This window comes from Rousettus aegyptiacus, unplaced genomic scaffold (assembly GCF_014176215.1).
Source record: "Rousettus aegyptiacus isolate mRouAeg1 unplaced genomic scaffold, mRouAeg1.p scaffold_m13_p_10, whole genome shotgun sequence".
Taxonomy (NCBI): Eukaryota; Metazoa; Chordata; class Mammalia; order Chiroptera; family Pteropodidae; genus Rousettus; species Rousettus aegyptiacus.
In genome coordinates, this window is record NW_023416285.1 from 73,726,777 (window position 1) to 73,752,413 (window position 25,637).

The 25,637-nt window shown below is 35.0% G+C and overlaps 2 protein-coding genes and 1 pseudogene across 5 annotated transcripts in view; 1 reads left to right on the forward strand and 2 right to left on the reverse strand.

Annotated features, from left to right (window-relative positions):
• Positions 1-4,194, forward strand: part of UGDH (UDP-glucose 6-dehydrogenase) — a 23,947-nt gene extending 19,753 nt beyond the window's left edge. For both annotated transcript variants that reach the window (XM_036228037.1, XM_016119970.2), the window contains exons 8-12: positions 12-142; positions 404-537; positions 945-1,036; positions 1,156-1,266; positions 2,864-4,194. In XM_036228037.1, the coding sequence (XP_036083930.1) occupies positions 12-142; positions 404-537; positions 945-1,036; positions 1,156-1,266; positions 2,864-2,974 (579 nt within the window). In that variant the 3' untranslated portion in view covers positions 2,975-4,194. The remainder of the gene's footprint in view (positions 1-11; positions 143-403; positions 538-944; positions 1,037-1,155; positions 1,267-2,863) is intronic.
• Positions 1-25,591, reverse strand: part of LIAS (lipoic acid synthetase) — a 26,199-nt gene extending 608 nt beyond the window's left edge. The window contains exons 1-11 of one of the 3 annotated variants that reach the window (XM_016119974.2): positions 25,432-25,591; positions 24,435-24,607; positions 23,216-23,309; positions 22,572-22,652; positions 20,682-20,838; positions 20,538-20,595; positions 16,104-16,232; positions 14,451-14,596; positions 13,340-13,410; positions 12,404-12,519; positions 9,288-10,788 (exon numbers count right to left, since the gene is read on the reverse strand). In XM_016119974.2, the coding sequence (XP_015975460.1) occupies positions 10,785-10,788; positions 12,404-12,519; positions 13,340-13,410; positions 14,451-14,596; positions 16,104-16,232; positions 20,538-20,595; positions 20,682-20,838; positions 22,572-22,652; positions 23,216-23,309; positions 24,435-24,607; positions 25,432-25,464 (1,062 nt within the window). In that variant the 5' untranslated portion in view covers positions 25,465-25,591 and the 3' untranslated portion in view covers positions 9,288-10,784. Of the gene's footprint in view, positions 1-9,287; positions 10,789-12,403; positions 12,520-13,339; positions 13,411-14,450; positions 14,597-16,103; positions 16,233-20,537; positions 20,596-20,681; positions 20,839-22,571; positions 22,653-23,215; positions 23,310-24,434; positions 24,608-25,431 lie in introns of those variants that run through there. The other 2 variants (XM_016119972.2, XM_016119973.2) reach the window with 2 other exon arrangements.
• Positions 16,249-19,812, reverse strand: LOC107497765 (annotated as a pseudogene).
• Positions 25,592-25,637: the final 46 nt, after the last annotated feature.

The window sequence follows — 25,637 nt, forward strand, 5'->3', positions numbered from 1 at the left end:
TGTAATTTCAGGTGATAGATATAAATGACTACCAGAGAAGAAGGTTTGCTTCCCGGATTATTGACAGTCTTTTTAATACAGTGACTGATAAGAAGATAGCTATTTTGGGGTTTGCATTCAAAAAGGACACCGGTGATACGAGGTATCAATTCTTTAAAATATTTCAACCTTGTTCAGAGTGTTAACTTCTTGTCTTATTCTGTTTGATGGTGGATGAGTATGTGAAATACCTGTATATATATATATATATATATATATATATATATATATAATGTAAACAATAAAAATGAAGTGAACATCTATATCCTCACAGGAAATAGAATCTTCCCTGAATATTAAACCCTAAGGGTATTAGAATATATGCCATTTAAAAAGCTTAGCAATACTGATTTTTTTTCCTCAGAGAATCTTCTAGTATATATATTAGCAAATATTTGATGGATGAAGGTGCACACCTCCATATATATGATCCAAAAGTACCAAGGGAACAAATAGTTGTGGATCTTTCTCATCCAGGAGTTTCAGAGGATGACCAAGGTAAGGCTTTGAATCTCATGAATATAGGCCCCAAAACTTGTTTGTTATCCAAAAACCTTTCTTTATTCAGTTTTTATCATTTATATCATTGGCAGACCCTTCTTTTGACCTCATTTCTCTAAAATTAAACTCTTAGATATTGTTTTGTCAGCTTTAATTTAAAGTGATGAAGTTACTCTGATAAGTTTTTCTGCATATTCTAAGAAGCCCCGGACCTTCCAAGGAGATGCTTTCAGGGCAAGGTTGGGGGTGCTGCAGGCCCCACATTATTACCCTCACTCACACTTCAACCAGACCATTCCATCTCTTTCAAACTCTCAACTCCTCTGGCAATCCTAGTCTTAAAATACATAGTTTCAAACAACTCTTTTCCTATTGCCAATTTTTTGTTGCTGCTGTTGTTATAGTGTCCCGACTCGTGACCATTTCTAAGGATCCATATGAAGCATGTGATGGTGCCCATGCTGTTGTTATTTGCACTGAGTGGGACATGTTTAAGGTGAGGTGACAGAAATGGTATTAAGGAAAATTTTAGAGGTTTTCTAGTGATAGTTGGGGTTGAATATGTGCTCATTATTCCTTTTGGTACTAATTATTCCTTTGGTACTTTCTTTATAGGAATTAGATTATGAACATATTCACAAAAAAATGCTGAAGCCAGCCTTTATTTTTGATGGACGACGTGTCCTGGATGGGCTCCACAATGAACTACAAACCATTGGCTTCCAGGTAATCATGATCATGGACTGTCTTAGATATGAGAGGTCTGAAGAAAAAGTATGGGAGCTTCAGTGGTACTGGCCCTCTTCTCATTCAGAGTTTGTCTATGAATTATGGAATGCTTAGAAAATCAACAAAAACCTGCAGAATTATACATTTACATGTTGCATCTGTTTCATAGCAGTGAGTATGGGTGTGGGTGGCTCAGGGGTAGGTCAGGGAGGATAAGGAAATATGCCAGGAGATTGCTATCAGCATAGTTTCTTAGTAGAGCAGAGAGGGACAGTTTTTAGAGCTGTGTGCATCTGCTCAGCACCAGCTGTCTTAGAGGTACTGATGAGGCCTCATCTGCTATTCAAAATATCTGATCTGGGTTCTCATAATCTGTAACCGACTCATTGAAGATCTTTCTTGTTTAGAATTCAGTGACTGTATTCTCATTCATGAGTCAGTTGCAGGAGGAATCAAATGGCATCCTTGTCTATTAACACTCCATCAAGGACTTTGGGGATTCTTTTATTCCATCCCTTCTTAGTGAATAACAACTTGACTATTCCCAGTCATTACAACTCAGCAATGTTCTTTTTTAAAGATGATTTTTGCAAGGCATAGACAAATTTTCTCTCATTCCTGTTTTATTCACCTAAGGGAGAAGATAGGTAAAGAGGTGTATATTTAAAATGAGTTTGAGTTCTTATAGGTTAACTTTTCCTAGTGAAAATTAAAAAAATAGGAATAGAGTCACTAAATAAAGAGAATTTACAGGTCACTAAATAAGACAGTTGATTAATACAAAGCAGAAATCCTTCGTGGTACGAGTCAAAATTAAATATTTTTAATTCAAAAGACATTTATGAAAATTGTGTAGTATATTTATCTTTGTAGAGAAGAGATACACTTATGGCTATTAAAGAAGCAGTGTCTAAAGATAAGATCGATGATTTGGGATCTATGGGGAAAAGTTTAAAATGTAACATGCAAAATAACATTTATTTTATTTATTGAAGGCTGACTTGTATCCCAAACACTGTGTTGAATGCTTTAATTTAATCATTACCACAACGCTTTGAGGCAGGTGGAAGTAATATCATTTACAAATAAGAAAAAAAGACCTACAGAGTTTAAGTAACTTAGCAATTACCATTCAGGGTTCCAACTGGGGTCTTTCATTCTTTGAAGCCTGTACTCCTAAAAACTATGCTATTACAGCTTATGAAAGTTTTTTAGAATAAGGGAAATGGACATGAGAATAGAGTATGAGAGAGAATATGAATTAACGGGAAGATAGTCTCAATTGCTTTCATATATGCTTCTAAAACAATAGCGGCATATGATTCTCTAAGAGGGTCTGATCTAGGGATTGGCAGGGGTGAGAGTATCTAGATATGAATATGAAAACTGGAATGGACATTGACTCTAGAAACTTAAAAAATAGGAAAGGAAGCAAAGATCTTTCACAGTAAGTCAGACAATTTAAGAAACATTTTCTTCTTTTAAAAAGAAAATTAATATAGGTTCCCCCCATTACACTTCATTATAGAGGTTTTACATTTATGTGTTATAATTGTTAATATCTTTCTTTCTAAAATCTTTTTTTTCCCCCTAGATCGAAACAATTGGCAAAAAGGTGTCTTCAAAGAGAATTCCATATGCTCCTTCTAGTGACATTCCAAAATTTAGTCTTCAGGATCCACCTAACAAGAAACCCAAAGTATAGACCTTACCAATCTTTACTTGTAATTTTTTTAGTACTTCAGGATAGAAAATATCTTTCTGATATTTAGTGGTAAATGAACCAAGTGTTTTTAAGGAAACAAAACTATTTTTTAATCAGTTCATACTAGCTGTATGAGAATCAGCATATCTGGTAATTATAAATCTAGAATATTTTTTACACATTTTTATAATATTGTTATATCAGTGATTGGATGAGTGGCAAGTAATCATGTTGGTTTTAATGGTGTCGATTTTTGTAAAACAAATTAAACTTAAAACACTTTTTACTTATTAAATATTCCTAGGCAGCACTTTAATATCACATTGTAAAGGGAAAGGTACTCTTCAGGTTTTCTGATCATCAGTTTATTTACTTGTCATTAAATATGTATTCTAAACCATAAAAGGCTAACCCTGTTAACCTTTCAGAGATTGTCACTTAGAAGAGGTTTCTGGCTTAATTGGGTAAGGTGTTTTCCAAGCCATTTCTTGTCTTTATGAACTTAGGAGGAGGATACAGTAGACAAAATAGGGCCTTTTGTGCTTTTCCTGTTTTTGTTTTTGTTTTTTTAATGCTTATGTTTCCTATGTTTCCATGTTAGAAGTAACCTTTTTGTTTTAATGAGCTGGTTCATTGGTGTTTTGGCCCAAAAAAGTCATCACTACTATTTCCAATCAGTCCAGATAAGAGTAAAAGGCAATTCCTTTTTTAGCTAAATAGAAAAATCAATAATATGGTCTATTCCATTCTTCTTCACTTTTCATTTTCCTTACTGATCATTATTTTTTTTTAGTTCAAGAGCCAAAAATATTGGTGACGTTGACTTTGCATTCTTATTTCTGTTATTCATTGCAATTTCCCCTCTTTTTTAAAGAAAACCAATATAAGCTCATGTATAGACTTAAAGACACAGATTTTATGAGTTACGCATAGCATAATTCTAAAATAAGAATTTTTGTACGTATTTCCATCTGTTTTTTTCTTATGTCTCTTATTGACTTATATTTGATTGTTTTCTATTTTATTTTTATTGAAATATGTCAGATGCCTATTTGCTGCTTATACTGTACTGAGAGTGTGTAAACTGAGTAAGTACATAGATACAGGCCCTATCCTTAAAGAATTAATGCAGTTCAATAAGAACACAGACAAATAGAAGATGAGAACAGAGACATCTGTACAAATATCAAATACATTAATAAAATATTCTGCATCAACAATTGTGTGGATGTATTTTTTATCATAGTGCAAGTAACTAATGAGTCATGACAATCTGACATTAGGCAGGGGAAAAAAATCACTCCTTTTTTGAGAAAAGGGCATTATTTTATACTTTCAAATGATGCAAGAAAGGGAAATTAGGAAATAGACCAGATACCAGCCAGCTATAGCTCAGGGGCCAAGTCTGGCCAGCTGCCTGTGAGCTAAGAATGGTTTTTACAGTTTTACATGATTACATTTTAAATGGTTACAGAAGTCCCCAATTTTTCCCTTTGGCCTGAAAAGCCTAAAATATTTGCTGTCTGACACTTCAAGAAAAAGTTTGCAGACCCTTGAAGGAGACAAACATCATAGTGTTGGAACATAACATGATTCCTTACTCATAAAATCTGGAAGTAAGGATGAGTTTATTAATTAGAATTAACTTTACATTTCTGCTTAAAAATATTCTTGTGTTCTGCTTGATAACTTTATATTCTAGCAAAGGTATTATAACCCCAGAATGTCTTGCTAACGCAGTTAGAATTAGGCACTGGTTTTTAGTTGCGGCATTGTTCAATGCCTATGATTGATAATCATATGTAAAATACAGTTATTGATTCAAAGCTAGGAGAATTAGTAAGTGGAGGAAAATGGGCAAAAGATGGCTCATGGAACCATGTATATTTGATGTTTGTGATGGGAAGGAAAAAAAAAACCAGTAACTAGAGAGAGAACACAGCAATCTGAGACTGTTATGTGAAAAGTTGCAAGAATATGGTTAGCCTTCTCTTTCCCTACTAAGAACTTTAAAAGACCATTTTTTAAAATTGGTACACTGTTTCTATTTTTATTAGCTAGTATTTTTTGGTGGGCCCAATGTATATTGGTGAGGTTATTAGCTAATAATTAAAATAATACATGGAAATGGTAAAAAAAAAAAATTCAAATAGCTATAGAAGGGTATATAAAAAACTAAAATCTCTAACAATGTGCTCTCCAAAATTATCTGTTATTCCACTTAAGACTTCCAGCTTTATATCTTGAATGCATTCTACTAGCATGTGATATCTTGGCTAAATTTCACCATCTATAAAAGAGTAATTCATTTCTAACTCAAAAAATTGTTATAAGGATTACATGAGATGAATGTTTACACAAATATTTTAATGGCACAGTGGCTGGCCAGGAGATGATGAGCACTCCTGTTAGACACCTAAATTAACAAGCTGGTCACACTGAACCAAAGCCATGTGTAGTTTCTGAAACCACTGAGTACAGTAATTAACACAGCATTACAGAGCAGGCACTACACTAAGCCCTTTAGGTACATTTTCTCATTATTCCTTACATAATTCCTTTGGGATAATTCCTTCATCTGCCCTTCAGATGAAAGGCAGAAGGCTGGAAAGATTAGTAACTTGCTCAAGGTCACAGCAGTTTAATAGGAACTTTTCTTGAAGTCAAAAGCATCCTAATTTTAGAGATACTAAGAGTGAGTGTGGCCTTAAGCAGAGTGGAATAACATTCCAGTGAAAGAATCAGAAGATGGATAGGGCAGCAGCTGAGAAGGATGTGAGTCCGTTCCTTCACCTTCCTGGGTACTCCCAACTACTTACTAGAAAGGGATCTGAGTTTCAACAGGAGGCTGGGAATGGGAAAGAGGGTAGGGTTTGGCAAGATGAGCTAGTGAAATTAAGATCTAGTTGTCTAGGTAGCTCATTTATACTCACATTCAGGTAACCCTATTTAAAATGTTTCAAACTAGGTGTCTGTGTACCCACTATAAGGTAGATGCTGTGAGGTGCTAAGAAACAGAGGACATAGATGAATGAGAGCAATCTTCTAGAGAAGCTAAGACATACAGAAATCACTGACCAAATATGAAAATAGCCATGAAAGATAAAAACAAAATGCAGTAATGGCACAAAGGTGAAGTTTACTCCAGCTGCCTATTTGCCCTAAAGCAAAGTCAGCAGATCAAAAGACTGGACTTTTGGTTGTAAGTGTTGAATTAAACACTCGTCCCATTTTCATTATCTCCTGAAACCTTACTAGAATGGCAGCAAAAGAATAAGAAAGCATAAAAAGACAAGAACAAAGAAAGGAAAAGGAGGCACCAGTGGGCGAGCGATGCCAACCAATTTTTAAAAGGTGGAAAGCAATGGGAGGCAAAGTAACTACAAAGAAGCGCAAGCAAAAACTTCAATGCCCACACAAAGAACTGCCTTCTAGATGTAGGTAATAGGCCTCTTAGATCTCAAGAACTGGAGGCACCAGATACAAAAGGTGGAGCTGATATGTGGGCCTGAAAACAGGGGACTTAGGTGGAAGATTACATAAGGAACAGATGCACCCGAGTCTCTACATTCTCACACCAAGAGAGAACCTTCCCTAACCTTTACTCTCATATGATAGAGGTTTATTTTCAGGAGGAATAGAATAAGAAAGTTTCAGACTTAGGGAGTGTTAGTGAGATGCCAGACAGGAAACAAAGGAACTAGATTAAAGCCTGCACACTGAACAGAGACCCACACTTCCCTATCCTACTTGCTTTTACTCATCTAGCTCTGAGAAAGCTGGCAGGCAAGTTTATAACCCTCAAGCAAGAGACTTGAGATTTAAAAAAAAACAAAACAACAACAACAAAAAAAACTACTTAAATGGCTTTAGAGAAATAATCATGACACTTGGGAGTCCTTCATTGAAAAATCCAGCTCACCCCACCCCCTGCCCCTACCAAGCAGTAAAGCTCTATTAGATAGCTCTCCCACCCCAGCTTCTAGTCAGCTTTAGAGTGGCTCAACACCTAGTATGCATGTAGAGCAAGGATCACCAGACATTTGAGAACCCTTCAAACCAAAAGGCAGAGACCAAAACCAACAAAAGAAACAGAGACAATGCTCAATGCAGAGGAACCCTAAGTTCAAAAATCTGATTATCCTCAGAAAGAAAAATGGAAGAAATTGTAGCTAAGAAACAAGTACAGGAAGCTATTGGAAAAAAAAAAAAAAGGACTATCAGACAAGAGCTCTTGAAATTAAAATGTGGTGGCCCAAATTTTAGCAAAAGAATCATTGTCAAATTACATTTTCATGGAAGCCCAATGTAAAATACATCAAGATGATGTTTTATTAACATAAATATATTAAAGTTGTGTAGCCTCTGAGTTGTAATGAGTCTCCAGGGGAATGAATGACATGTCCCTCTTAGGTGTAACTCCTGATATTTTGCTCTACTCACATTCTGAATCTTTCTTTGGGTTGTTGTTCCCATTTTTCTGCCTATGGCCACTAGTGCTCATATTTCTTAATGTAATACCTTTAAAGGTATTTTCAGCTCCAAGTAAAACTATTTAGACCGGTTTCATTAAGTCATTTATTATCTCACCAAATGGGAGATGTGTTTCAGGGTTGGCTGATTCAGTGGTTGGAAAAGGGTCAGGGACCCCTATACTAGCTGATTTCTTAAAAACCATGTGCATTTATCACTTTCATTTTCTTAAAAATACCATTTGTGCTACAGAAAGACAAAAATCAGACATACTGAAATGGGCACATAAATTTTCATATGTTGGAGACCACAGATGCATTAATTTCTGCTGTCCAATCAAGAACCTCTTGCTGCGTCTGTACATTTAAATGTGCTTCTTAATTCATAATCGTTTAGCAAGGTCAAAGCTCTGCCTTGGTGTTTTGAAATTCAAGCCTGTCCATTCTTGTACAGTTGTGAAAGGAAGTATACCTCTACAGCACATTTACCACACTCAAATGTCCACCAAGACCCAATTATTTGGCCACATATTCTAGTCATGGTATCATGGTCAGTTAATGGAACACTAAGCGACTGAATAACAGATCCAGATAGACTTTGTGATTTCACTTTGAAACAAACAGTTCCTGCTATCCCTCTTTCAAGTTTTTGAATTAAGTTTAACTGGAGAGTATCCTGAGTTTGCAAGAGGAGGTGTTTTAATATTTTTTTAAATTAATTAACTTCAAGTATACAGTACATTAGACATATGGTTTATAAAACAATCCCTTCAATTGCTCCCTCCCTCTCCTGGCCCTCCGCCTAGCCATCATATTAATACTAACTGCATTCCCTGTGACATGCTCCCCATCCCCATGCCAACTATCAACTACTAATTTGTACTTCTTTAACCCTTCACCTCATTCTTCTAGCCCAACTCCCCTCTGTCACCAAATTGTCCACTATATTTGTGAGTCTGTTTTTGTTTAGTTTGTTCTTTTTGTTCCTTAGATTCTGTTTATAAGTGAAATCATAAGGTATTTATATTTCTCTTATTTCACTCAGCATAATAACCTCTAGGTCCATCTATGTCATTGCAAATGGTAGGATTTCCTTTTTTTAATAGCCGAGTAATATTTCATTGTATATATGAACCATAATTTCTTTATCCAATTATCTTTGATGGGCATTTAGGTTGCTTCCATATCTTGGCTACTGTAAATTGTGCTGCCATGAATATTGGGGTGCACAGGTCTTTACGAATTATTGTTTTCTTTGGATAAATACCTAAAAGTGCAATTGCTGGATCAAAAGGTATATATATCCATTTTTAATTTTTTGAGAAACCTCCATATTATTTTCCATAGCGGCTGTACCAATTTGCAATTCCAACAACAATGTATGAGGGTACCCTTTTCTCCACATCCTGACCAACACTTGTTTTTTGATTTATTTATGACAGCCATTCTGACAGGTGTGAGGTGATATCTCATTGTGGTTTTAATTTGCATTTATCTGATGATAAGTGACCTTGAGCATCTTTTCATGTCTATTAGCCATCTGTATTTCCTCTTTGAAGTAGTATCTGTTCAGGTCATCTGCCCATTTTTTAATTGTTTGTTTTTTTGTTGTTGAGTTGTATGAGTTCTTTATATATTTTAGATATCAATCTCTTATCAGATGTATCATTAGTGAATATCTTGTCCCAATCAGTCAGTTGTCTTTTTTGTTTTGTTGATGGTTTCCTTTGCTGTACAAAACCTTTTTAGTTTGATGTAGTCTTATTTCTTTATTTTTTCTTTTGTTTCCCTTGCCCAGGGAGATATATCCAAAAAGAAATTACTGTTAGTAATATCAGAGTTTACTGCCTATGTGTTCTTCTAGAAGTTTTATGGTTTTGAGTCTTACGTTTTAATATTTTTTATAGTTTACTATTTAGCTGTACCAATTAGGATTTTTCTTATTACTGTGTAACCAAAAAAACCCTCAAAAAACAAACAAACAAACAAAAAGGAATAAGTAGACTGCTGAGGCTGATAAGACTGCAAATGTCATTCATGACTACCAATTTTACATTTGTACCAAAATAGCTTTCGTTTGTCAGTCACTTTTTTATGTATAATGGTTACCAATTTGAAACTTTAACATACATTGTATTAATACAATGCCATTTTTTTTACATTGGGATTCCATGAAAATTGCATTTGATAAAATGATTCCTTCACTAAAATGTTTCATTACTATTCCCCTCCACTGTGCAGAAATAGAAAATACCCAGATTGTGACAAAATCAGAGTCTAATCTATTATTCCCATGAAAGAATAGATTTTAGGGAGGGTGGTGGTCAGAGATTAAAGTTATTAGGGTTAATTTTACACAGCAACATTTATTAGGATCTTTAAAGAGAGTCAAAGTATAAATGGTTCCCCTGAGTTAAATTGTAATTAATTTTCAAAGTTATGCATTATTTTTATGAAAAACACTAGTTCAACCTTCTAAAGACTTCCTTTTTAAGATGTACTAGAAAAACAAGATTCAGAGTCAACAGTTTTTCGTATTTATGAAAGAAACTCCTTCCTCTGGTCATTACTATCATATAATGGGAGAGTGCATGCAGATGTAGCAAACTTATAAAGTAAAGGTTAATACTGTTATTTTTAGGTTGCATTTTCCAGTCTTGGACAACACCAAGGTCTTAGTTTAATAGAAGCTCTAAACAAGTAACTAATGTTAAAACTTTTTTGCATGTCTAAAGTAGTAGCACCAAAGTAAAAAAAAAAAATCCATACTTCAACTCTTAAGTCTTTCTAAATTATTCCAATGATGTTTTACTATTATGGAAAAAAAATGTTAATCATAAGTAAACTGACCATAGCCTCAAACTATGTTGACTGATTGATTCATCACAGTATGCCATTTTTCAGAAATGAATTGTGTCAATGATGTACAAGTAACAGTCTTGAAAGATTGTCTAGAAGTTTTTAATGTATTTTCTTAATTTTTATTTTTCAATTAGAGTTGACAGTCAATATTACATTAGTTTTCATGTATTTTTAAATTATACTGTTAACAGTAAACTCATAAAGATGTTTTATGATTACATCATATGAAGTAATTTTTAATCAGGACATAGAAGACATGGTAAAAGACAAATAAATTACTATAATTAAATATGCATGGCTTATTGACATTTTTCTTAAAATAAAAAATTGGGGTTCATCCACTGAAGTGTAGGTATCCTGACACTACCTGTTATCAGTTGGAATCAAATTTTAAAAATTCCTGTGATCTTGAATGTCTTGTTAAATGTTAGAGGGCTTTTGTTTTTCTCTTAGCCACTAGATTTTTCAGGAAAAATTCACCTATTTAAGAAAAATGAAAATACTTTAGTATCACTTTAAATTTCAGAATAATTATACGTTAGTGTTTCCCTTTAAAGAAGACTTTTGTATTTATTGGCATTTCTCTCTTCTCAAATCTCAATGGCAATAATTTTCTAACCTCGCACATCCCCTATATCTTTGGCCCTTTCTCCAATAATAATGATTAGTCACTAATCTTAAAAAAAAATTTTTTTTTTTATCACTCCAGTTTCTACTATTCTTTCTAGTAACTCAATATTACAAAGGGTGACTCTATTGTATCAACGGGTTTGCTTCTATACGTTTATTCCACTTTACATGTACTATCTGTTCCTTATTACCGACAAAAGTATTGCTGTTTACACAATTAACTTCAGAGAGCAATTCTGCTACATTAGCCTGGATATGATGTTTATAAAACATAACTTGCTGCATTTGAGCAGATTCATCTGATGGAATCTCTTTAGCTTATTCTCCTCTAAGGGAAGCAAGAGATCTTTTTCCCCCTATCTTTTACATATAGTTTTAGCTTGCCAGTGACTACTTGAAGAATGAATCACTTGTAGTTATTGGTTTCCAAAGTCCCACATCCTGTCAGTGTAGAATCAAATTCTTAGGTTTTGTAACTTAGATAAGCTCTTGTTAATACATTAAAATGTCTTCAATTTCTTTATAAGAACACGCTGAATATTATCAATACTTGCATATAAATTTTTGTAAATAGAATTTATGCCTATTTTAAACATATCTTTGATTTAGACTCCAATGTCATTTAAAAGATTAATACTAATATAGTTTATTACTATATTAGTAATATAGTTTGTTACTATATTACTATTACTATTTATTATTACTATATTACTATCCAAAAATAACTAGCTATATAGTCTTCAAAGTTTTTAACTGTTAAGTTTGACAGGGAAAACATCATAAACATTTTTTTAGATTAAATTCAATCTTTAGATATGTTCTCATTGACCTTTTGATGGCTATTACTATTTTTTATTTTTTTGGAAAAGGCTTTTATTTTCATAAGTCAGCTCAAACTATTGACCAAATCAAGAGCTAAAATCACAAAGGTGAAAAAAGGCATTATAGCTAGTAAAGACACTAAAAATTTCTATAGGGAAAATAATCTTAAGCTTTTTTTTCCTGTTGCTTCTGGAAGGAAAAACACAAATATACTGATGCAAGCAGCAGCGCTATCAAATAGATAGTTTTCAAGGTTTTAACTGATCTGAAATTGGGAGTTTGGTGAGACAGGTGACATTACTGTCACATTTTCCAGAAAACCATGTTATATGCCTCACTGATCGTTGTCATTTCTGAATAACCTATTATTGAAATCCACATATAGAATAAATTGATTACTTTTACTTTCATCATGGTAGCTGAGCTATTGAAGGAAGTGGTGGGGTGGGGGGAAGGATTTTTTCTTTAAGGAACAAAGCAGGTTTAAGAGAAAATTCTTCCTTAATATGACCCTTATGGAGCAAATCTCCTAAAGGATGTTCCAGAAAAACCCTTTTACCCCACAAAAGACAACCACAGCTATTAAAATGGCAATGTGGAAAGTTATGGTTTACATAAAACCATCCCCTGTGGTCTAACTTACCTACCTGCTTTGTATGAAGAACGCACCAGAGGGCCACTTGCAGTATAATGAAATCCAAGTTCATTTCCTACTTTTTCCCAGTATTTGAATTTTTCAGGAGTAATGTATTCTTCAACCTAGATTTAAAGAATTAACTCTGATAGATTACAGAATTGTCGCAGATCATTTTGATTCAATAGAAAATCTATACCCATGCATTCAGTGTGGTTTTCATGTCATAATTTAACCAAGTGTCCCCAGATTTCTTACTCTCCCTCCTCACTGGTTACCCACTACCCCCACCCCACTTAGAGGGAATATGAGAGAAAAGAGAAAACTTTAACTTTGTATTATATTAATTATTCCAAAGGACAGAGAAAGAAAATGAGATTACAGATTACATATCTGTATCATTCCTTTATTTGGCTGATAGGTATAATCAAAAATTAGTCCCTCCTATAAGATTCTTGAGGATAAGACTGTCTTATTCATCTTGTATCTTCTGCTTAGCATTGTGTTTGGCACACAGTCACTACTCAAGACACTTTCTTGAATGAATATAAAAATAGTAAGCCTGCCTTTTCTTTTTTATCTCTGGCTCTCATATAATTCTAAAACAAATCACAAGATTACCAAGTGAGTATAAATGCAATTTCCCAATTTTTAAAAAACTTTTAAATTTTAAAATTAAGAAGCTGCTGGCTTTTTAGTATAATGTTCCATGTACATTCTCGAGTTAAAAAAATTTTTTTCTAAGTTAACTTAGGCCATATAATTTTGGGGAGCGCAAATAAGTTGACAGTGTAGCTGCTTAAGCAGATAAAATGGAAACTGAAACTTGAGAGTATACATGTAACATTATATTAAAAAGCCGACAGCTTCTTAATTTTACCTATGGACAATAAAGATTTAATTCAAATTACCAATAAACATTTGGCAATTCAAGGTTAGCTGTACCTTAAGGTGGCGCTTTGTTGGCTGCATATATTGTCCTAAAGTCAAACAGTCCACATCTGCCTCACGAAGTGCTAGAGAAAACAAGCACATATTACATTAGCAGATGTTTTTATGATGCTAAAATTGTGGATTTAAGCTTAATTTTCCAGAACATAATTTTACTTCAGAGCAGTGTGTCCTTTATCCTGGTCTATAATCCTGGTATTAGAAAATAAGACTGTATCTATCCATTCAAAGGTATTTATGTGCCAGGAAATATGGTAAGAATTGAAAACAGAGGAATGATCAAGATAGTCATGTGGGGCTGATATATGGACAAATGACTCTAATACTATGAGATAGATAATAAAATAGAGAATGGAAGGTGTCTAGAGGAGTCTGTTAGGCAGAAAAGATGAAAGGAACAGTATATGAAAAGCCTGAAAACACCCATAATTATAGACATAAAATGTTGTATTAGGCTTTTGGTAAATGTACAAGAGATGCTCTGGGGGATATGAGTTGATATCTGACATCAGAATCTTTCTAGTAAAACTGTATGCATTGTGGTAAAGAGTAGCTTTTAATTACTATTTGAACTTATTACTCTTTGATCCAATAATCGCAAGAAGGCTAAGAACCCTCAGGTAAATAAAAGCTTTTATATTTTAAAACATAAAAAGCCCAAGAATCACAAAACAAATAGGCTATGGGACTAAGGTTCAGCAAAGTCCAAAGCATATCATGTTATGTGACAATGCTACAAGTAAGCTCTTCCTCAAAGGTTTGGATTTATCATCTTTGAAATGTGTCAGCCAGAGCTCCTGGTACTGGATGGCTCTCAAAAATTGTCCAATGACTGAATAATACAAGTAGACAAAATCATGTTCTTACTTGATAAAAAGGGTGGAGAATAAAATAGGAAATTTCATATCCTGAACTTCCTGTACTTCATTCCATAAAGTTCTAAGAAAATATGCTTCCTTTCCTTTGTATGCTGCTGTTTATAACCATATACTGTTTGTTTTTATTAGTGCTTTCACTGAGATTATGGAGGCACAACAGGGTCTTCTAAGTGGGGTTCCTGCTATTATGCAAATAAATGGGAGTTTCCATTTTTCAACTTCATTACCTTTCATTGTTGTATATACTTGCTCATCGTTCTCGCCTAAACCCAACATTATAGATGTTTTAGAAATAACATCAGGCCGAATCTCCTTGGCGTGTTTCAGCACCTGTAGAGACTGGTCAAAACTGGCCCGGGGATCACGAACTTTCCTTGAAAACAGCAGGGATCTTGTCAGCAAGAATAACAAGCTCAACTAAGTACATAGTTATGCAAGCAACTTGAAACACCAGAAATTACATTCTGGACATTATATTATATGATATAGTTCAATGGTAGAATTTGTGAACAAATTTCTGTTATTTTAGGGTAGAAAATAAGGCTTCACTGGGCCACCAAGCTCTGTTGACTTTCAAGTTTGCCCCCTCCCCTCTGCCCTGCACCACTAGTGGTGATACCACGAGATATGACAGGGGCAGAGAAAGTGAAAATGGAATTCAATTTATGAATTACTTATTAAGAAACCAGAATTTTAAAGCTCAGAATGAGTAATTATAAGAGGTATTCAAGGGAGAAGAAGTGTAGAAGAAAATCTTGATGCTGAACAAAAAAAAACTTTAACCTGCACCCACATTTCAAAGATCTGAAACTTTTATGTTCGTTTCTTTTCTAAAGACTGAGCTGCCCTCTGCTGGTGAATATGCAACATTGACATCTCTTGGTTAAAAAATACATGATTCTAGAATTTTCACTAGAAAGGATAATGTTTCTTAAGTGACTCTTAAGTGGTATCATGAAATATGACAGAGCTGAAACAGGCTGTGTACCAGACTTCAACAGGGGCCAAACCGTCATGGCTTAAATGGGGTCAGGGTCCAAAGGACAGAAAGTTGCTGTAAACCAGCATTCATTTGAATTCAAACACACCTTCATTTTGTGTAATTGATTTGTTGTGGCTGTTATTTTTAACGAGACTGGTTCACAGAGAAGAGAGGAAACAAATTTATGAATTTAAGAATAACCACAAAACTGATAAAAGTACTTCTCCACTGAATTTGTTATGCTTCCTATTGTTTATGATTCAGTGGAAATGGTTATTGTTTATCATACTTCTTTCAAGTTCTCTAACAAAGAACAATGTAGAGAAGCTAATAAAATCACTACCAAATTACTAAAAAAACAAAAGTTTTTACTTTTAAAAAGAGACTTAAAATACATCTGAATGACACCAATTTTTCCTCAGTATTACTTATTGTATGTATTAGTGCCAATAGCATTGTAAAGGTCTGTTTTTTAGAATTACAAGCAAAGCAATTGTTCATATAATTTTTTTTGAAAACTAGTCTTTGAAAAAATAATTGTCACTTGTAATATACTATTAAAAAGAAAAAAGGATGCTCATTATGTGTGTAACAAAACACATATATAAATATACAATATATATACACTTAGATGTTAGTAATTAATATTACTGGGTAGAAATATAATGGGTGATATTTACAGTCATTTTGTTGGCTACATTTTTTATTTTTCTGTGATATATATATATATATATATTTTTTTTAAATAAGAGTTCACTTCTTCATAAAAGTCAATTTTGAAGTTCTCTCCTGAAAATTGGTGAGAAAATATAGCGGATTCTGACCCTCTAAATTCCCAACGTGTGTGTGTGTGTGTGTGTGTGTGTGTGTGTGTGTGTGTACACGTATATGTAATCACCTCTGTAATTCTGGAACTGTTTCCACATTATGTGCATACACATCTAATCCTGACAGAGCAACTTTTTCTATTGCTTTAAGATCTCCTCGGAAATCAGGGGTGAGACATTCCACAAGAATTTCTGGATTCCTGTGGGAGGGATGGAAAAGATAAATATTAAACTGAGGAAAATAAATAACATAACTGCTGTTCTAAATAGAAATCGCCAGTACTCTTCTGTATCAATTTCACCACAGTAATCTTTAGAACCCTGCCAAGAAAAGCATGATGCAAATGTTTATACATGAACTAGTTAATGAAAAAAACAAATAAACCCAAAATACTAAATTACATGGAATGGTTAAAACACATCTGCATACAAATAATAATCAGAATAAATTTTGTGACTCTATAGGCTTTTAAACTGTATTGAGTAGATATTTTTTTAAAACCGTTTAAAGGAATTAAAATATAAATATTAAAACATTAAACATATATTTTTAATTCTTTAGAAAGTAAATTGGGACATTTAAGTGAATGTAAACATTATTTTATTTGATTGCATTAATTGATTTCTCTTAAAAAATTTATCCAATAATGTCCTCCTCCCTTCCTCTAGACAAATATTATACAAGTGCTGTTTTTTTTAACTTAAAAAAAATTTTATCACATAAAAGTTGTCACATAATTAGATATTTATCTACTTTGTACACAATTATTCTTACTTGCCAAAGACTGCTTTCTAATTTCTCTTCACGTGATGGCATGCACAAAAATAATGATTTTAATAGAATAGTAGTAAAACTGTCTCCGTGGTCTAAGTTGAAAGCAGCATATGGCTTTTGCACTTAGTTATCAGGAATGTACAGATATCTTTTTATTCAAAAATGCGAAATAATTTATTTGTACGTATGGACAATGACAGCAGTAAACCATTATGTTGTCAGTTGAAACCAGTAACTGATGATTACAGTGATTTTTCTTAAACATCAGGCAGCCTTCAGTTATTTCAACTAACTTCTCTGAAATTACAGGTAAGGAGCACTGCCTTAAGCTTCCTCTCACAGTTCTCGTTAATAATGGTAAAACCTATTCTAGGAATTAGAGACACCTCCCATGACACCTTCCATGCCACCCATTCTGCCGATTCCAGGGTCTTTCTCTTCTTTAGGAATTTCTGTGACTACAATTTCTGCTGTAGTTAACATAGAGGCCACTCTAGTGGCATCCAACAAAGCAGTTCTTACAACATTAGTTGGATCAATGATTCCTTTTCCCACCATATTCACAAAATCTCCAAGCACAGCATCATAACCAACTTCTAAGGAACTTTGCATAATTTTCTCAACTATTAACGAACCTTCAACACCTGCATTCTTAGCAATGGTCGTTGCAGGAATTCTGAGTGTTTTAAAAAATAATTTCTATACTAATTTTTGATCACCATTAGTTGGGAGTTAATAAGTTCAAGGCTGGAATGTACAGAACAAGGGCAAAACCCCCTCCCAGAACAATGCCTTCTTCAACAGCAGCTTGTGTAGCATTGAGGGCATCTGTTACTCTGTCTTTTCATTCACTTCAACATCATTTGTCCCACCAACCTTCAGCACAGCTATTGGGAGAGTTTTGCCAATACATTTTTCACTTTGAACCATGTCACCTTTTCTTTCCAAGAGCATGGCATCATTTTTAGTCACAATGATTTCGCTAACTCTTCCTAAGTCACGAAGCTGAATATCTTCAAGATTTAGAGTCAATTCTTCTCCAGACAGTGCACCACCAGTATCAATAGCCATGTCTTTAGGCTGGTTCTTTCTGTTGTCACCAAAATCTGGATCTTTGACTGCTACGACCTGAGGACCAATTTTTAGCTTATTCAAAACAAGTGAACTTAGAGCTTCTCAATCACTACCTTCAGCAATTATGACCAAGGGCTTACGGTGAGCACTGGCAATTTCAAGAGCAGGTACAATGAACTAGACACTAGAAATTTTCTTTTCACTCAACAGGGGACACAGGCATCTTGAATTCACCTATCTGATCTTTCAATGTATTAATAAAGTATGGAGAAATAGAATCTCAATCAGATCTCATGCCTTCAATAATTTCTAAATTATTCAGTGTTTTTCCATCTTTACTGTAATAACATCCTTTCTTCCAACCTTTTTCATTGCATCAGAAATGATGTTGCCATTTTTTTTTTTTGTCTCCATTTGCAGAAATTGTAGCAACCTGAGCAATTTCTTCAGAGGTTGTCACAAGTTTAGACTGCTTCTTAAATTCAGCAGTTTAAGCAATTCAGCATCAACAGTGAACATCACACCTCTCCTGATTTCCACTGGATTAGCACCTTTGCTAATTTTCTCAAAGCCTTCCTTGGCAACGAAGCGTGCCAGTACAGTAGCAGTTATGGTACCATCCCCAGCCTCTTCATTTGAGTTATTGGCAACATCCTGAACAAGTTTAGTGGCCAATATTTTAAAATTTATCTTTTAAGTCAATGGACTTCGCAACAGTCACACCATCTTTTGTTACTCTGGGACTTTCCCAACTGTTTAATTACTGTTCTTCCCTTCGGCCCCATATAATGGTATGGTACCAGCTAAAAGGTCTACACCTTGAAGCATCAAGGCTTGGAAATCTGCACTAAATTTTACATCTTTGGCATAAGCCCAAATGAGATTAGGAGCCAGTGCCCTGGGCACTGGCCTAGTTTGGCAAAGGACTTCATGTAAATGAAGCATTTCTGTGAGGTGGCGAGGCAGGCATTGGCAGCAATGCTATGGGTTTTAGAAACCATTTTCTGAATTGCTGTGTCAAAAGCTTTGCTTAAATGAAATACAAGGTAAACATTATTCTTTCTATCTATATTGTGGCTATGTCTATGCATTCAAGCACTAAAATGTGAATCAGGTCATAGAGCTGTTCCCTTTAACAGCAATAGAATGACTGGGACAGCTGATAAATTTTTCCCCAAACCTAATGCAAAGTATCTGGAGCTGTTTCCTGAGTAAACGGATGTAGAAAGAATCACATACACAATCTGTCATTGATACTATGATACGTTGATAGAATACATCCTATAACTCACTGTTTTTTAACTGCAAGTTAAGACCCATTAGTAATTTTTTAAATCAACTGAGTTATAAACAGAATTTTTAAAATAAACTATAAAAAAAAAGATAGAAAATATTGGAGGAACTGAAAAAACATTTACTAAGTGTGACAGGTATTACAATAGCACTGAGCTGTAGGAAATTACCATAACGCCTTTTTTAAAATTCTTTTTAAATTGATGAGATTAAAATATTAATGAAAATGTGGATTATGGGTAAAATTCCAAGGGCATTTGAATACAGATAAAATCTATATGAAAACTTACATATTTTATTTAACAATAATATCTTACCCTAACTACTTCTAGATGATGATTTATTCAAAATCAGTGCTAGGAAGGCTGTAGTTTTATACTTCTTTTAAAAGTATTCAATGTTTAAAATGTTAGAGAGAATGCGGAGAAAAAGGAACCCTCACACACTGCTGGTGGGACTGCAAACTGGTACAGCCACTGTGGAAAACAATATGGAGGTTCCTCAAAAAACTAACAATTGATCTGCTGGGTCTTTACCCTAAAACTTGAAAACCCATATCCGAAAAGATATTTGCACACCGATGTTCACAGCAGCACTATTCACAGTGGCCAGGACATGGAAGCAACTGAAGTGTCCTATGATAGATGATTGTCTAAAGAAGCTATGGTACATATATACAATGGAATATTACTCAGCCATAAGAGATGAAATACTGTCACTTGCAACAACATGAATGGACCGCAAGATAATCAACAAGCGAAATAAGCCAGACAGAAAACATTGAAAATCACTTATATGTGGGATATAAACCTAAAGCAACAAATGAACAGGACAAACAAACAGAGACTCATGGACATGGACTATAGACTAGTGGTTACCAGAGGGTAGAGGGTAGGCGAGGAGGGGGTAGGTAGATGGTTAAAGGGGGTCAAATATATGGTAGTTGAAGGAAACTGGGTGGTAAACACACAACAGAATATTCAGATGTCAAATTATAATGTACACCTGAAAATTATATAACTGTATTAACCAATGTTACCTCAATAAACTTAATTAAAAAAATTATTCAGTGTTTAGACTAATACTCAAATATGAAGCAGGGACTCTATGGACTAAAGGTCTATAAATAAGTCTGTGCCCCTGAATCCCTAAAATTTCAGCAAATATGAATCTGTATGTTCAAACATTCTTTTCCTGGAGGAAAAATACCCACATAATTTCCAGCGGATTATCAGAAGGGTTTATTATTACCCCCTGCCAACAAAAGGTTAATAATCACTGCTTTAAGGTAAAAACCTTAAATAAACTGAATTTATATGGGTCAAAAAAAGTCAAATACATAAGCAATGCAAAAAAGAAGTACCTTTCCTTTAAGTATGATACAGTTTTTGCAAAGTGCTCAGCTCCTCCATCCGGTATATCTAGAAACAAGAGAGTCCACTGCTCAACATGATGTGACAACTTAGTATGAGCCAATTTCAGGAAGAGGCAATGATGACATACTAACCATCTCGATCCACAGATGTCAGGACAACATAATCCAGGCCCCACTCTGCAATTGCCTTTGCAGTATTGTAGGGCTCACTGGCGTCTGGTGGAGGAGGCTTTCTTGCAGTCTTAACAGAACAAAACCTGCAACCTCTTGTACATGTGTCACCCATCAACTAGAATAGAGATGTTAAAATTTAAATCGATGTAGATGGATTACCCTCAAGAATATAATGTTGAGAGAATAAAGTTGCAAAGCATGAATACCACTTGATTGTTTATAAGAAATTTGAAACATTCCAAGGTAAACAATATAGTTAAGGAATACAAATGTAATGTGGTAAAACCAGAAAGAAAAGGAAACAAACTCAGAATTAAGAATAGTGATAAGGGAAAAAGAAATGGGATGGGATCAGCAAGGGATACACGGGGGAGTTCAAAGATAATGTTTTACTTTCAAACCAGAGGTATCAGGGTGTCTGTTGTATTCGTATTCTTAATAATTTATACATACAGGTTCTTTTGTACCTATTTAATGTTAATAAAAGTGATTTTAAAAGAAATTTAAAAATTTAATTAACATATCAATATGTAGGTCTCTGTGGGAGTTAAACAGAGGCATAACTTGTTAAATAGATGAAACAGAAAACATAAAAAGTTAATTATCTGCTTTCTGTGGTTATCACTCTCTCTCCAGGACACTGGTTCTGCTGCCACAGGTCACTACCAAGTTCAGCCCCCTTCCAAACACAGTCACTGCAGATGTTCTGGGGCCACTGGAGTTTCAAAGCTCCAAAGTAGGGGCTGGGTTGTGATTGAAGGCAGAAAGCTCTTCTCTCACTTTAGGTTTAACTATATCACAGGGAACTCACAGCAATGGTACTCAGGCCCAACCTCTCAGTTTCATTGAAATAATGAACTCTCCCCAGGAACCAGTTATGAGTCAATAACAAAAGGGGACCAGGTAAGGGGTGAAACCAGAGACTTCCATTATGGAGTATTCAGAATCACTCCTTCCTTCAAGATTTGGGGTTCTGTAACTTGGATAAGCTCTCTGGTTGGCTCTGTATTATTCCAGAAAGAGCACTATCTCATAAGAATCCTAAATTCATTGTGTAAATAACCTCCTGCTGGTCAGGTCAATAGTTTATCAGAGAGTCCCAGATAAATAAGAACTTTCAGTTGCACACAATTTAAGTTTAACCTCAATACCCCTTGGTATAAATATGGTAGAATGCATTATTAATCATAATTCTTACTCCACCATATTAAGGTTGTGCATCCCACCATTTGCCATATAACTTGTAAGCTTTTCCATGGGAGGAAAAGCTTCTATCTCTAACCCTACTGATGTCTGGCTTTCTTTGCTTAACAAAGAAAGGCATAACCAAGCAGAAGCCTCAAATGTGCGTAGATGGTTGGCTTGCCCTCTTGTACTCCTTCCATTCTCCAAGATAAGAATACACCCTGAAGAGCTGCTGGTCTAAGGAGAATAAAGCTCTGTAGAGCAGACCTGAACCCAACCTACTTCCTGGAGCCCAGCTTAGCCCAGTCAAGATCAGCTGAACCTCAGCTAACCGAAAAACCCATGAGAGAGAAAAATAAATTCTTGTTCAGTGGGAAAAAGGAGTTAAGCAAACATAAGTAACGTTTCTAAGAATTAAAGGTAGAGCTACCTCAAGGCAGCACATGATTAGCTGTCAGACAGATGGAAGAATCAATAATAGATTTGTTTAGAGAACAATGAGATCATAACGGGCTAGATTACTGTCAGTTTTTCACATCTCTCATAAATTCCTATGTAATGAAAACTCTGATCAGATTCATAATGCACATTTTTAAAAGAAAGATATAAAATAGTTCTTTTCGGTTTCTACACTAAAACTTAAGAGTTTGAGGCTGGCCTTACCATGATTGTGGCAGTGGCAGTGGCATATTCTCCACCTCCCCAACACTCTCCAATATTGGGACATCGAGCTTCCTCACACACCTGTGAGTAAAAGGGAACTGAATTCAATCAGTGATTTGGCATTTTACACTGCTCATCTTTACAACATATTTATGAAGAAATTCACTATATAATGTTAAATTGCCAAACTTTGTATATATTAAGATCCCATTTTTAAATTAAAAACCATACGAATGTATATATTTTATATGTGCAAAGAAAAAAGTCTGGAAAGATATATATTGAATAATTAAAGTGGTATAGTTAACATTTGAGATTGCATATATGATGTTTCACATTTAATACTATACTTTTTCCAACGAATATGTTAATTTGTAATGTAAAACAAACCCTTATTTCTTAAGTTGCAGAAAAATCTTTTTATCTTTCATTATTAAATGAGAAGCTAAGAAATACAATTACTTTTTATTTCTTTTGCAGGGAAAATGATTTTTAAATATATTTCCATTACTGATAGTAATGCAACCTAAACATCTTTATTCACCTTCTTTACTGTTACTGACGTGTATTAATTTTTCAGTTACACATATGTAGAAACATTATGACTATGGTTAAGAGAAATACTTAACACTTTGATAACTTACTGTATGGAGATTTAAATTCCGCAATGTATTTTTCAGTTTATTGTAACTTTTCCCCATGGGAATCTCTGTCTTTAGCCATGGAGGTAGCCTTAACCTGAGGAAAAACCAAGCATTAACAAATACATTCCCAGCTGATCGCACAGCTATTACAATTCCTAGCTAAGATGTTTTCTGCCCATAATCCTGGATTAACTCTTATAATTTCTGCCATAAAAGAAGAGAATCAAATTAGCCTTGACCAAACACTTTAGAAAACACTGATAATTGTGTCTAACAAGACACTATGCTCATATCAACCTTTTCAAAGGCATAGAGTAACACCATCCTAATAGAAGAATAAAGAAGCTTGAACATCTCATTCCTCAATAAATAATACTGGCAAAAAGTTCTATATTTGTTCAGAATAAGGAGAGATCCCATGGGTGTACTTTCTAGATTTTATGATGATAATTAAATAGAAAAAAATTTTTGAGTGAATAGTATCCTCAAGCACTCCTTGACTTCCACCCATTTATGATCTGCAAGTTGTTGGGTAAAGTATCCAGCAAAATAGTTTGTCCTCTGTATGAAATTTCCTCACAATTCTTTGAAATTAAGGCCAGGTATTCATAGGTCATAATCACATAGACTAGGAGAAGTAACAAGTTAGATTATCAACAACTAGTAACAATAAAAAACTTGATAAATTTATCAAGGTCTAATGGAACAAGGTGATAACCTTTACTTTCTGAAGAAATTCGATGGTGGATAGGAAATAGATGGACATGTAGGATGGTTAAGTCCAGGAAAGCTGAAGGAAAACCGTCAAAGGGCACAGAAAAAAGAAAAGGATTCCAATAATTGTACCTGATTACCTGTTTTATATCTGTTATCACTTCCTTCTAATGCTTTTAAGCTAAATTTAACAAATCCGATTAAAAATATACTCTAGGGCAGCAGTCCCCAAACTTTTTGGCACCAGGGACTGGTGCTCCTATGAGAATCTAATGCCTGATGATCTGAGTTGGAGGTAAGGTGTGATACTAGTGCTGGGGAGCAGCTGCAAATACACTAGCCTGCCGCTCGCCTCCTGCCATGAGGCCTGGTTCCTAACAGGCCACAGACCAATATCAGTCTGTGGCCTGGGGGTTGGGGACCCCTGCTTTAGGACTTGGTTATATCTAAAAATAATGCACAATGAAGAAATGGGACATTAAAATTATCTCAAAATTTCAATTACCTTTCTCCTTTCTGGCGTTTTAAGTTTCCTTTATATTCATCCCAGGTGCTCTTGTCTGCAAGATCACCAGATACAAAATCGTGAAGTTCTGGTCCATTCTGTAACAATTCCTTTTTTTTATCTGGCAAGGAACTTACTGCTCTGAGTGGACTGCATAAACATTTTACAAATACCTAAAGAAAGAGTTCATTATGACATTTATTTAGTAGGGTTTGGAATAATCTACTTTTAACCTATTTAATAATCACCGTTCCCTGCCCCCCATACCGAAATCCAAGGATACTCAAGTACCCTATATAAAATGGTACAGATCAATGCAGATCAAAAACAGTATAAGTACTGATTGAAAAAAATCTGGGTATAAGTGGACCTCAGCAGTTCAGAACCATGCTGTTCAAGGGTCAATTGTATATATTTGTTGACTGTAAGAAACCATTAGCTTCTAGGTCTGAACACAAGTGTCACAAACAACCAAACATTAAAATTCACCAGTCCGTAAACATAACGCAAAAGAACCTTCGGTAATTCAAAAAGAGCTCCTGTTACGGTGCTGCACGATGGCTCCTCCACTTATCCATGTCTCCCACTAAAGCCTAGAGAACAGGGTTGTGTTCTCAGCGCCCATAGTGCTGTCTAGTACAGAGTAAGAGCCCAACACAAAGTAGTTATTTGGGGATGCTCATGACGATGCTCCTATAGTGCTCCAAAAAATACATGGTACAAATCACTGATAAGCAGGGAAAAAAGCTCTCAGCGCCAGCCAGAAAACCTATAAACAAACCATTACCAGAGATTCTATCTCATGGGGGTGTCAGGAGAATTAAATGAAAAAGTTTACAACGGTTCCTCGCTACAAGTAAACGCTCAGTAAGTGTCGTCATTGTTACCGAGCGCTCTGATGGAATGGGACCCCCACACCTGACGCCAGCACCCTGCTCCCCACCCTCCACTCTCCCCCCTCCGCCCCCCCCCCCCCGCCGCTCACTCGGGTCCTCACCGTGCGGACGACGCTCCCGTAGCGCAGCGACATCTCCCTCTTTTGTTTCCTCGTAGGATTGAGGGATCACTAATTCCCGGGAAAACGGAGGTCGACAAACCGTCACAGTTTATAACCAGCACCTGAACCACCGTTGACCTGTTGGGACTTGAGCTGCCTCGCGATTGGCTGCTTTAGCTTAGTAGCGTCGCGCGCTCATGACGCCA